Source organism: Ranitomeya variabilis, chromosome 4 (genome assembly GCF_051348905.1).
Source record: "Ranitomeya variabilis isolate aRanVar5 chromosome 4, aRanVar5.hap1, whole genome shotgun sequence".
Lineage (NCBI taxonomy): Eukaryota > Metazoa > Chordata > Amphibia > Anura > Dendrobatidae > Ranitomeya > Ranitomeya variabilis.
The window spans coordinates 536,372,063-536,385,339 of record NC_135235.1 but is presented as its reverse complement, the minus strand read 5'-3'; the positions used below and the strand labels follow the sequence as shown (position 1 = coordinate 536,385,339).

General features: G+C 40.1%; 2 protein-coding genes across 2 annotated transcripts in view; both read left to right on the top strand.

Moving 5' to 3' along the window:
* The first annotated feature begins 9,286 nt into the window (after positions 1 to 9,286).
* On the top strand, positions 9,287 to 11,442 carry LOC143768109 (keratin, type I cytoskeletal 14-like). The gene is made up of 4 exons (XM_077256796.1): positions 9,287 to 9,406; positions 9,496 to 9,657; positions 10,993 to 11,118; positions 11,218 to 11,442. The coding sequence occupies exons 1-4, from the start codon at positions 9,287 to 9,289 to the stop codon at positions 11,440 to 11,442; spliced, it is 633 nt and encodes a 210-aa protein (XP_077112911.1).
* A 1,661-nt stretch (positions 11,443 to 13,103) lies between these two features.
* LOC143768108 (keratin, type I cytoskeletal 19-like) overlaps positions 13,104 to 13,277 on the top strand; it is a 45,963-nt gene continuing 45,789 nt past the window's right edge. The window contains exon 1 of the mRNA XM_077256795.1: positions 13,104 to 13,166. Within this exon, the coding sequence (XP_077112910.1) occupies positions 13,104 to 13,166 (63 nt within the window). The remainder of the gene's footprint in view (positions 13,167 to 13,277) is intronic.

The window sequence follows — 13,277 nt, the reverse complement described above, 5'->3', positions numbered from 1 at the left end:
TCACCCTCTGTAATTGTGTCTGCCCGACTACAAAAAATGCCGTTTTTTTACCCTTGATCATGTACTTTAGATGGCTCCCAACCAACAAAATGCATATGCTGTGTGTACTATACAATATACAAGACACCGCGTACTGCCATTCCACTTAAGTGCCATACACGGGATTGGAGCCCTATCAGTGCAGAGTAGCAGCACTAATATTCAACGTATCAAGATGCCATACATACCTAATTACCCATCCATAAACTTATGGGATACATATATTACTCATTTCACATTTCATGAGTGTTCCCTAATGGGTTCATTTGTGGCACCTTCAAGGGTTAATACAGGTGGAGTATTATTAGGAATGCTGAGATGCATGAGGAATAGTCGGGGATGACGAATATGCGGTGAGATCTACCCAAGCACATGGGTTTAGTTTATATATATCATCTCATGCATCTCAGCGTTCCTAATAATACTCCACCTGTATTAACCCTTGAAGGTGCCACAAATGAACCCATTAGGGAACACTCATGAAATGTGAAATGAGTAATATATGTATCCCATAAGTTTATGGATGGGTAATTAGGTATGTATGGCATCTTGATACGTTGAATATTAGTGCTGCTACTCTGCACTGATAGGGCTCCAATCCCGTGTATGGCACTTAAGTGGAATGGCAGTACGCGGTGTCTTGTATATTGTATAGTACACACAGCATATGCATTTTGTTGGTTGGGAGCCATCTAAAGTACATGATCAAGGGTAAAAAAACTGCATTTTTTGTAGTCGGGCAGACACAATTACAGAGAGTGACCTAACCATAGGGATGTAATTTGTGTCTATATACCCCTATTATTATTTTTTGAGTTGTACCTACAATTTATTGGCCCATATTTGGTGAGCCTACAGAAACAATTGTGGATTGGAAGCGACTTCAATACTGGCAGTGTTGTTTGTTTTACTTGTTATTTGTGTTGTCTTGTTTTGTTTCCCCATTCTGTGATGGTAATAGGGCACGAATCACAAAGGGTTCCCATTTTTTTTTCTTTGTATATATTTTGTTCTAAATAAGTGTGCCAATCATTGGCTTTTAATAAACCTAATATAGGTTATTTTTTATCCAGTTGCTAAATACGCCACCGTGACATCCCCAGAACCGAGGGACCCGGTACCGAGTACCCCGCTGCCCTGCGTTTGGGGGCCGCTCCAATAGCAGCCCAACTTCCATCAGAATTTCAGTCTCCTCGTATTCTACTTCCTGTCTGTCTTCCTCCTCCTCAGCGTAACTAGCCTCCCCATCAGTCCCCAGCTGGGAAATCTGCAGCACTGCCTTGGCGAGCCGCTTCTCTGCTGAAGCTCATTTATTTAGGTGATAAAGCTCACAAAGCAGCCGAGCTGTTGAAAGGGATAAAAGAATAGACTGATCAGTGGCTCTCCCCGCTGAACCTCCAAACCAGGTCTGGTTGTGTGCGTTAATGGCGTAACTTGGTGGTGGCTTTAAAGCTCGGCAAGCTGGTACATGTTCCATGCATGCTTTTTCCTGTCTAGCTTTGCTGCAGCAGCACTTTAATTTGCTTTGTCAACAACTGATTTTTGACCTGCCCACACGCTGAATTCGACCTTCCATATGTTGGAAAAGCTTAGTGAGCCACAGAGGGCAGTTTCTGAATTCTAAGTTCTCAATGCCCATCACAGTAACACTCAGCCCCCATGCCGAGTGGGTGTGGATCGCTGACCTATGGGAGGTTCTTCAAACCTTTGAGTACTGTACCAACATGGTGAGCACTGATGACGCTATTATTATGAAGCTGATGATGCTATTATAGCCATCCCACTGCTCTGTCTTTTAAAATGTTCGCTGCAGAATCTGAAAGCTTTGAATGCAGAAAAGGTGGCTATGGAGCAAGATTGTACAGTGGCTGATACCACACAGCTCAGCCTCACACAGAATTATCAGGCCACACTGGGTGATGATGAGGAAGAAGAGGAGGAGGATGAGGAGGAACAGGATTTTTTGCTCTGCGCTACAGAGGGGACTCCCAATCCCAGCTCCATGTCTGTCCAGCATGGATGGCCTGAAGAGGAGGAGGGTATGCGTTATGAGGAGGTGAGGATTGTTAGAGTTGTTCCTGGTGAGGACACTGAACGTTTGACTCTTTGTAGTCTGCCACACACGGCAGAGTTCATGTCCAGATGGCTTTCTCAAGATCATCGCATGAAATACATTTTGTCCACCATGAATGAAATACTGGCTGTGCACCTTTCTTGACCCACTGAAAAGACAGAAAAATATCAGGTCACCTTCTCAATGGATACCACGCAAGTAAACCTGCAGTGCTGCAGTTAGGAAACCATTTGTTGAAAATAGAAAAATATCCAGGGTGTTGAATAAAAATTAGAAGTCTTTTTAGAAGAATTAAAAAGTCGCACCAGTGTACATGGGCAGAAAAAATGTGGATATCTAGCATACGCGTTTGGGAATTTAATCCTTATTCATTGCATATTATTTTACCACTGAATAGCTTTTTATCTTCAAATCAAATTTTTAAGATATGTATAATTATACATATAATATATGTATCTTCAAAATTTAACTTGTGTAAGTAAGAACTTGATGACGTGATTGGTGTTTCTATACCACTTGACTGCACAGGATATGACATAAAAAGCTATTCAGTGTTAAACTAGTATGCAATTAATAAGGATTAAATTCTGAAATGCATGAGCTAGATGTGCACATTTTCTCTGCCCATGTACACTGGTGCGAATTTTTAATTCTTCAATAAAGACTTCTGAATTTTATTCAACACTCTGGATATTTGTCTATTTTCTACAAATGGTTTCTTGATCCATGGTACAATGAGAAATTTGCTTCTCTAATGTCGAAGGCAGATGTGCCATTTTCATTGCATGCATTTCAGAGGGCCGTAGTGGAAGACTTGATCAAAAGATTACCATCAGACAACACTGGTGGCAGAGGCACTGGCTCTTTTTGCCCATAAATATTACAGGGGAGAGCCACAAACTCCAGGTGCAACTCAAAGGGGGGGGGGGATGTTCACCAACTGGGCCATTTTCATGAGACCTTCCCATCAGCAAGGAACTATCATGAGGAGGGAGAAGTTGACCAAGATGGTGAAGGACTACTTACGTGACTGAACCAGCATCCTTCCTGATTTTTCAGTGACCTTTAACTATTGGTTGTGCAAGCTGCACCCTTGGCCTGACCTCTCCTTGTTTACCTTGGAGGTGCTACCATGCCCTGATGCTAGTGTGTTGTCTGAGCGGGTTTTTAGTTCAACTGATGCAATCATAAGGGATAGGCTCACATGGCTGTCAACGGAAAATGCAGACAGGTGCTGGATTTTCTCTGAGTTTGTAAGCCCTACTGATGACAGCAACATTATGTAAATGCAGGCAAATTTTTTTTTTCTGGAAGTTGTCTTAACGTCCATCCCTTACCATCCAAAACCATTTTGTTTAGGAAATCAACTCCTCCTCCTCCTGCTTCTGCAACAAGTATTTAGTGTTCATCTATGTATACCAAACGTGGGTATTGTTTTGTACTTTTTCTAACCTTTGCACATTGTGCAATGGTGAAACTTGAACTCTCTATCTCTACCTATTGTATTAACTGCAAAATGTATTGTGAGGTTCCCATCACGGTCTCTTTCAGCATGTATAATAGTGCCCCTTTGGGATAATTTTTTGGAAACCTTTGTACATTGTGCAATGGTCTAATTTCTACTCACAATCTCTATTATTATACTTTTTATTATTGTGTTACCCTTCTTACGGTTTCTTTAATTGTGTATCTATAAGACACCTATCCATTACTCATCCTATAGTTATTTGGTAAATAAAGACATAGCCAGAATAAAGTCCTTTATTAGAAGTAAAACAAAACACACTTTTACTTTTTTACTTAAAAATAACAAACACAGTTATATTCACCTAATGAATATTCCACCATCTCCCTCGTCTCCTGTAAGAAAATATAAAACAACAATGTCCTGCTCCTCTCCGTCGTTCTAATAGATGCTCCTTTTCTGAGTGGTTGCCAGTTGAAATTTTTAGGCTGGGGTGTCAATATCCATGGCTCTTTACCAGCCTGAGAATATCAGCCCCCAGCTGTCTGCTTTAGCAAGGCTGATTGTCAAAAATAGGGGGACCCCACACAATTTTTTTTAATTATTTATTACGGTGTTGGGACCCCTCTATTCTTGATAACCAGCCTTGTTAAAGCTGACAGCTGAGGGTTGCAGCCCCCAGCTGTGAGTCTTGCCTGGCTTGTTATCAAAAATACGGGAAACCCACACCATTTTTTTAATATTATTTATTTACAGCACAGGAGCCCTCTGATGAATACTCTCATCAGCCGCTCCTGCTCTCACTGATATTAGCGGCAGCGGGTGTTGACTGATGGGAGCTGTAGTCCTATCAGCCAACAACAATGACCGGAGGTGAACTTTATACCTCCAATCACAGCTGAGTGTCCACGCTGTCTTTTGACTGGCAGGGATGATTTCACCACCGGTCAGAAGCGGTGTTTGCCTCGCTGTCATGCACATGACAGCATGGCATGCACTGGTTGTTCGGGTTCCCAATTCAAGTGAATGGGGTTTGGGTTCGGGTTCAGGTCCGGGTACTGTTCTGTTACCCAAACCCGAAATTTTTGTAACTGTTCGGCCCAACCTGACAGACCCGAACATCCAGGTGTCCACCCATCTCTAGCGACTAGTCTTCAATAGCAAGTCACTTAATACTCTAGGTATACTCTTCACTCTGACTGGCCTTGGTCCCTTCCATTGCATGGCCCCGGCCCACACTCTGCACCATGTGTCTATGCTGGAAGTAACGGCCCAGTTCACTCTTGTTTTTGGTCATAATGGCAAATGTGCGGCCCTGAACAATGTTCAAAGAACTCCGATGAACTGCACCTTCGACTCCCCACCCCCTTACATGCACATACCATAAAAGGGTTTTCAGGTGTTTTATAAACAATGCCTAACCACAATGTAAATTATAAAATAGACAACTTTCTAATATGCATAGGGCCTAATTCAATAAGGTGTTTATGCCAGAATTTTGGCATAAAACACCTTATAAAGTCACAATATTTTTGGATAACTCTGAAGTTGTGCAAAAATACTGCAACATTTGGCATTTATATACCAGTCTGGGCCACCTACACTTATATGTGGATAACATGGTCGGGATAGAGTATGGCTATGCCTGCCTGTCAAATTTATGAAGAGTTATGACACCTTACTGGCTTGACTTACTTCAGAAATGCACTACAGTCTATGATTACAGTGCCTTTATGGCAGCATCACACACAAATTAAAACATTCACCTAATTCATTAAATGGCATGCCCCTCTTACTGATTTATGCACATTGCACTCCCCCCTCTTCATTAGGACTGGTGCTCATAATTGTGATGAGCGAGTATACTTGTTACTCGCTTGGGTGGTCTCCGAGTATTTCAACGTGCTCGGAGATTTAGTTTATGTCAATGCAGCTGCATAATTTGCGGCTGCTAGACAGCTTGAATACATGTGGGGATTCCCTGTTTGTTAGGGAATCCCCACATGTATTCAAGCTGTCTAGCAGCCACAAATCATGCAGCTGCGGCGACGAAAACTAAATCTCCGAGCACGCCGAAATACTCAGAGACCACCCGAGCGTGCTCGGGAAATTTCGAGTAACGAGTATACTCGCTCAGCACTACTCATAATGACTTAATTAAGTCTTAATGGATCAGCCTTTTTGTGTTTAAATTTCTTTCCATTTTTAAGACATCTGTTTCATGTAAGCGAATCAACCCAAAATAGGAAACCCCTATAAGTTTTTCTCACATCAGTCTTATTGAAGAACTCGCCGGAGATGCAGGCCACTTATTGGATTCAGCGCACCTTCTCAGTGGCATGCACCTCTGTGAACCTCACCAAAAATGCTAGTCCACTCAAATACTGGGCTAGCATTTCTATCTTAAAAAATGACGGTGGTTTTGCTGAATTAGGAGGAGCTGCTTGAAACTGGAGTGAAAACACCAAGTCACCACATTTTTACACAACTCTGTGTTGTAAATAAAACTTGCAACTTTCCAAAGTATTTTATACCAGTTTTTCATGTGTAGAAAGAATAAAAAAGATATGGAGATCAGGGATGAAAAACTGGAAAAGAAGTTATACAAAAGATTGTTGCTGTAAACAGTTAATCTATGAGATTTCTCAGTAATCTGACAAATATGTAATAAATTGCCCCTGACCAATAAAGTAACTGGCATGAAACCTGACATGTTGATACGTAATAAAAATCTTTTTTTCACTCTGTGTCACAATTTCAAACATTGGTATAAATATTGGGATAATCATGAATGAAGGTGGTTTATGTCCATAAACTGTCTAGCACGAGGTTTTAGCAGCCAGTAGGTTACTGAGCCATAAAGTCTATCATCCTCAAGATTGTTTATACTCCTACATGGCTTACTCATAGTTACAACTGTGGGCTCTAAGGGCGTTTTTATTTGTTTCTATAATGCCCACATAAATATGATGTTCTTCTAAATTACTGGAATGTCCACTTCTGGTGTGCATCAACACCATAAAATTATAGAAACACTTTGTTCTTTGTAGTCATTTTACATTAACATGTTAGACAAAACCATTTTAATTGAATAGTAAACAGATTAATGTAATGCTATGTAAAAAAATGCATATAAAATGCACATAAAGATTATTAGTTTAGACATACCACCCACTTAGGGTTTTATAAAAGGAGGAACATTGAGAGCAAACCATTCAGTTCCACGTTTTATCCAGGTTGAAGTAATATTTGTATTACAGAGAGGATCCAGCACTGGAGTCAACATGAGCCACAGCATGAAGCACTGTCATTCTTCAGCTGGATCCCATAAGGCTAGCTCTTTTGTTGAAATCCATCACCCAAAGATTTCAAATCATGCAGCTTCCCATCATGGAGGATCACATATGTCTCATCATGGAAGTCATAAGAAGTCTCATCATGGGTTTTCTCACATGTCCCATCATGAAGGATCCCACATGTCTCATCATGAAGGTCATTGTAAGCCTCATCATGAAGAGAGTCATAAGTCCCATCATGGAGGTTTCTACATGTCTCATCATGGAAGCAATAATAAGTCTCATCATAAAGGATTTCACATGTCCCATTATGGGAATTCCCATATGACCAGTGGTGCAAGTCATCACACAACTCATCATGGAGGCCATCATATGTCTCATCATGGAGGCCATCATATGTCTCATCATGGAGGCCATCACACGGCTCATCATGGAGGCCATCACACGGCTCATCATGGAGGCCATCACACGGCTCATCATGGAGGCCATCACATGGCTCATCATGGAAGCCATCACACGGCTCATCATGGAGGCCATCACATGGGTCATCATGGAGGCCATCATGCGGCTCATCATGGAGGCCATTCCATGTCTCATCATGTAGGCCATCATATGGCTCATCATGGAGGCCATCACATGGATCATCATGGAGGCCATCATATGGCTCATCATGGAGGACATCACACATCTCATCATGAGGGCCACACCATGTCACATCATGGAGGACATCATATGTCTCATCATGGAGGGCATAACATGTCCCATCATGGAGGTCATCACACATCTCATCATGGAGGCCATCATGTTTCTCATCAAGGAGGACATCATATGTCTCAACATGGAGGCCATCACAATTCTCTACATGGAGGTTCCCATATATCACATTGTGGCAGCCATAATATGTCCCATCATGGAAGCTCGCATGTGTCTCATCATGGAAATCACCACACGTCTCACCATGGAAGTTCTCAGAAATCTCACCATGGTGGCCACCACAAAAAAGAAGTGTCATTTTCCAAATATTTTAGCCATGGCCATCATGGCCATGGACATCACAGTAGTCACAAGGCTGATGGTCTTTTTGATGTAAATGAGAAGGAAATCATGCAACTTTTGAATGAGCGTCTATCATCCTATCTCAGTGAGGTTCGTTCATTGGAGATGGAAAATGCTCAACTGGAAAGAAAAATTTGTGAATGGTATGAAAATAATCCCCCCAAAACACCTCCTGATGGTACTCAATACTACAGAATCATTGATGAACTCCAGGACCAGGTAAGAAAAGTTTTGCTTGTAACATACTGCATAAAACCTCAAAGAAATATAGATAAATGATTGATTTACTTTTTGCATGTATTTGAAGCTACTTATTGTACTTAACTGTCAATACAGCAGCAAGGCAAATTTTAACATTTTTTAAATTTCTTGTTTAGATTATGGATGCTGCCATGGGAAATGCAAATGCCATGCTTCAGATTGACAATGCCAGGCTGGCTGCTGCTGACTACAGGAGCAAGTAAGGGCACATTCAATACTTTTGATGAAGTTCTCATAGTCATCATATCTATAGATGAGCAAACATCATTGTCTCCCTCCTTATTTGGCAAGCTATAGCGCTTACCGAAGAAACTGCATCGGGAACCCCGATAACTGGAGCGCTCCCAATGATCAGCTGTTTGTGTGATTGGCACGACAATATGCATGGAGAGCCTCTGTGCTGTGACTGTCACACAGCCACGACACATGCAGCTGCGTGCAGAACAGCTGATCATCGGGAGCGCTCCTTGTATCCGGGTTTCCGATGCAGCTTCTTCGGTATGCACTATAGCTTGCCGAATAAGGAGGAGCCGACGATATTCGCTCATCTCTAATCATAACATACTGTAGACAACATTGTAGATAAATCGCATGCTTGGAACATAGTGAGGATAAAAGGCAAAGTAATTAGATGCCCTTACTGCCTAGAATTTGCCAATATTGGTATTCCAGTCTTCAAAATTTGTCAACAGTTGTCACATATTTAAGTCTGGCATAGTTGGACACACATTATATGACTGTTAATATAAAAAGTCTTCCAAGTTCGTTCTCCGATCCTAATTAATCCCTTGTTTTTATGAAGCCCTTAATACAAGTCACAAAGGGCATATTTTTGTATATTTTTCCACCCCGGACAAAGATTTTGCTTCAGCATGCTTTTCCTTTTGTCTGGACACAGCTGACTTCTCATTGAAGCCCCTTCCACTACTCAACACCAGATGTACATGTACCAATAGCAGCACTGTACTTACTATTCTGTCTAGAAAAAGAAGTAGCAATATTCTAGCCAGCACACAAAAGTAAAATAGGGTTAATCAACTACATTTTATTCCACAAAGGTATGAAGTAGAACTTGGTCAAAGCAACAATGTCGAGATGGATGTAAATAATCTGACGAGAGTTTTGGAAGGATTAAATGGGGAGAACAGTGAGCTTGAGATGCTTGTCCAAAGACTTCAGGAAGAAAAGAACGGCCTTAAGATGAACAGTGAAGAGGTAAAAAATCATTTTGTAATGTGAGAAAAAAATCTCAAAAGTTTTACTTCAGTGTAATACTATAATATCTGACTCTTTCTTCATTATAGGAGATAGAATCTCTTCTCTCCCAGTTAGGCGCCAGAATCAATGTGGAAATGAATGCTGCTCCCTCTATTGACCTAAATGATGCTTTGTCCGAAATTCGTGAAGAATACGAAAACCTCATGGAAAGAAATCTTAACGAAGCAGAAAACATGTTCCGAGAAATGGTAAACAAGCTGATAATATTGCTGGGTATAGACTATGAGATAGTTTTCAGTCCCGTTATGCTCATACTCCTATGTAAGGCATGCGTTGGGAAAAGGTAGAGATGATTAACTGAATTTGGTGCAGGATGCTTGTTGATGGAATGAAGAAATCAAGATAAAATTACTTTTTAATCATTCAGTAACTCAAAGCTGGTTTAGCCACATGAGGTTAAAAACAATTAATAGTTAATTTCATTGGAGAGTTACAGTCATTTTAAATGATGCGTGAAATATGTATTATTTGTAGCATGGCGTCAGTTGTAGTAGTGACTTTATTGCATACTTGCTTTTAAAGTTTACAGCTTCTTTCAGTCCCTATGTTGAACTTTATAACACAGTGGTTTTGTTCTCATACACTAGAAGCTAGTGGACAATAGTTCCCAGTGCATAATCTCCAATAAGACCCTCAACTATCATGGGTCTTTAATAGTATTGGTCTTCTCATATTGGCCAAAGGTAACTTTTGGGTCACCCTTGTCGCCAGGGCCTAGGGTTAACTGCAACCTCTGCAGCCACTACATTTGCACCTTTGTTAGTAACCCTTTGTGACCTGTCAGACGTCATGCCATGAGACCATCTTTCTAATAATCTATTACTTGGTTCACAGCATGAAACTCAATAGAGCCATGTTGCAGAGAGGCTCCTCCCTGTTTCTGTTGTTATAGCTGTCCATATAACTTCCAAAATGTACCTTTATCTAAGCTCCAGGCCACAAATATAGCAATATCTAGTGATATCTCTTGGTACCACCTCAGCGTCCTTGTGTCTCTAACTACATGGCAGGTCCTGGCAATCTCAACCCACCATTCTGCATGACTTCTCACACACTTGCCCCAAAGGTCTGTCATCATTCTCATTGAGTCTACTGTTGCTCCCTCATTCAGGACTATGCTAGCTGTCACTATACTCTATATTGTGTTTCAGCTCATAGACCATTTTTAGGTTTGCAGCTCCAATACAGATGATCTTGGCTTGATCATGTACTACTTAGCACCATGTAGTATTACATTTTTAGCAAAAGGACTACTGTAAGAGAAGTGAGTGGCTTCATGAAATTAAATCATATTAGCTGATTGCAGGAGTGTAAGAGAAGTCAAACTAAATACAAGTACCTCAGTACTGGGATGACTGGAGTTGTCAAGTTATTCAGAAGTTGTTGTCCAGTTGTCAACTTTTTATGTCGCTATTTAAAGGCTTCGTGGCCTTATATAATTATATTGGCTATCCAACAGGTGCATTGCAATTTAATGCATATGACATAGTGAAGTATTTTATAATATTATTTTTTTGTTCTAGAGTGGTGAACTCAGTCGTGAGGTGGATTCAAGCTCACAAGAACTCCAGTCCGTTGGAACTGAGCTTATTGAAATGAAGCGTTGTGTGCAGGCCCTTGAAATTGAGCTGCAAAGTGAACTGAGTTTGGTATGATGTTTTATCTGCAATCTTTAATGACTAGTAGTAGTTAATAACTATGCAAGAAGCATCAAGTAGATGATCACATTACACATTACTAAATTTCAGATATCAGCATTGGAAGAAACATTGGCCGAAACTGAAGCTACATTTGGATCAAAGCTTGCAGAATTACAGTGCTTGATCAATAGAATGGAATCTGAACTTGCCACAATCCGATCTAATCTAGAACGTCAGAACTATGAGTATAAGGTTCTCATGGACCAGAAGACTCACTTGGAGATGGAGATTGCAACATACAAACGCTTGCTTGATGGCCATGATATTGAGTAAGTTCAGAGAAAAGTATAATAATAGCTACAGTAAATCTTGTTTTTCTGAACAAGGAGTTCACCTATTACAATGTCTACATGAGGTCATAGGGACAGTCCATCAAACATCTTTCCCCTATAAATAACTTCACTCTCAAAATATTGTATTGTTACCAAAAAATAACAGGACATTTCTAGTCGGAATCTCTTGGAACTGTGATCATCCTTCATTATTAGCGCTGGTTAGCAATGTCTCCCATAATGTTTTAAAAAGGTAGGATAGTTCTTCCAGAATAGTATGAAGGACTGCCTCATCCTACACCATTTTATTGTATAATGTAGGATTAGAGTATTAGCCAGTCAATCATGTAAACTCCATATTCATACATAGTAATCAGTCATTATTATAAGTCATGCATGCAAAATGTATAAACTTAATTTAAGATGTCATCTATTTTGCAGTATTTCCGGGCATGGCATGACTGGCATGTCACATGGGAATCATGGTAAGTCATGACTTCATGAATGAATGAATGAACTAATATATGGATAATACCAGGTTTTGTCTCTTCAGAACATGCTACTCATAAAATAAGAATACAGTACACTAATAGTCAACACTAACATTGAAATGGACACATGATGTGAAAAGTGGTATGATTGCATAGACGGTAAATAGGTTGTTCCAAGCTACAACAGACATGATTGGATAATATAACTCCTCCAATATTCTAGGAATCTTTGATGATGTAATAGTATGCCAAAAGCACAGCTATAAAACACAATGCTTAGACTTATGAGTCGCTATAAAGAAAATTTGGTTGAGCGCCTTGTTTCCATATATCTGACTAATCATTTTTCTCCTACAATGTTGTATGGAAACCCGGAATTTTTTTCCTTCCATAGGTTGGCTTCCAAATTTCCAAACATCCTGTTCATTAGTTGTTTTGCTGAACTGGTACTAGAGCCAGATTAAAAAAAAACAATGCATGCAGGATTTTTTACTTGGATATGGTCAGCAGACTTTCCGAGCTTGTCATCAGTTGAGTTTAGTTCAGAGATGAAACAATTGGTTGGACATATGGTAGTTAATATTTAGGTAATACCAGTCTAAGAGCTTTTGTACATGGCCACATGACATATCCATACAACAGAAATCTTTGGGCCCATGAGCTCCCAATTTTATAGAAGTACTTAGTGGTTTTCTCATGGACTCACCCGTGGATGTTGGATCAGATGTCAAATCATGGAGGTACGCTAACCAAAAACAATTGCTTCTAGGAAAGAATATGGTGGCAAGCAACATATGGAGTTGAACAGGATTAAATTTACCCATTTGCTATATTCCTTTTCATGTGATATGTCCAGTATAGCAGCACAGCTCTGTAAAGTACATCGAGCTGAGTTGTAACAAATAACACAATCTGAGGACATGTGTAGCAGTGGGTTTTTTTTGTTAATTATTCTGACAACTCTTTGAATATGGGAGTATATGGACGCTTTGTGCCATGTCTATGAGACAACCTAACTTAGTTTAATTGGTATTCAGTGTTTTAGGTCTACGGTATCTGTATTGATTAGAATATTCAATAAATATTACATATCACTTTTCAGGTCACCACTTTGGGAGCTACCATTACGTAAAACACCACAGTGGAGAACATCATTCCTCTGGTAACCACCATGGAGGTCACCACTCTACTGGACATGAAAGTGGAGGACATCACTCTTCAAGCCATGAAAAGTGTTAGATGCAAAAGTTCCTGGGGAAACACTTAACAAATCACCCAAATAAAGTAAAATAAGATGCCCAATTTCCCCAATTATATTATAATATTATTAGTACTATAAGTATAT

Excerpts from the sequence above, each read along its gene's own strand:
- LOC143768109 (XM_077256796.1), top strand. The coding sequence starts at position 9,287 with ATGGATGTAAATAATCTGACGAGAGTTTTGGAAGGATTAAATGGGGAG. Across the intron at positions 9,407-9,495 it reads TTAAGATGAACAGTGAAGAG|GAGATAGAATCTCTTCTCTC; the intron begins GTAAAAAATCAT and ends TCTTCATTATAG. Across the intron at positions 9,658-10,992 it reads AAAACATGTTCCGAGAAATG|AGTGGTGAACTCAGTCGTGA; the intron begins GTAAACAAGCTG and ends TTTTTGTTCTAG.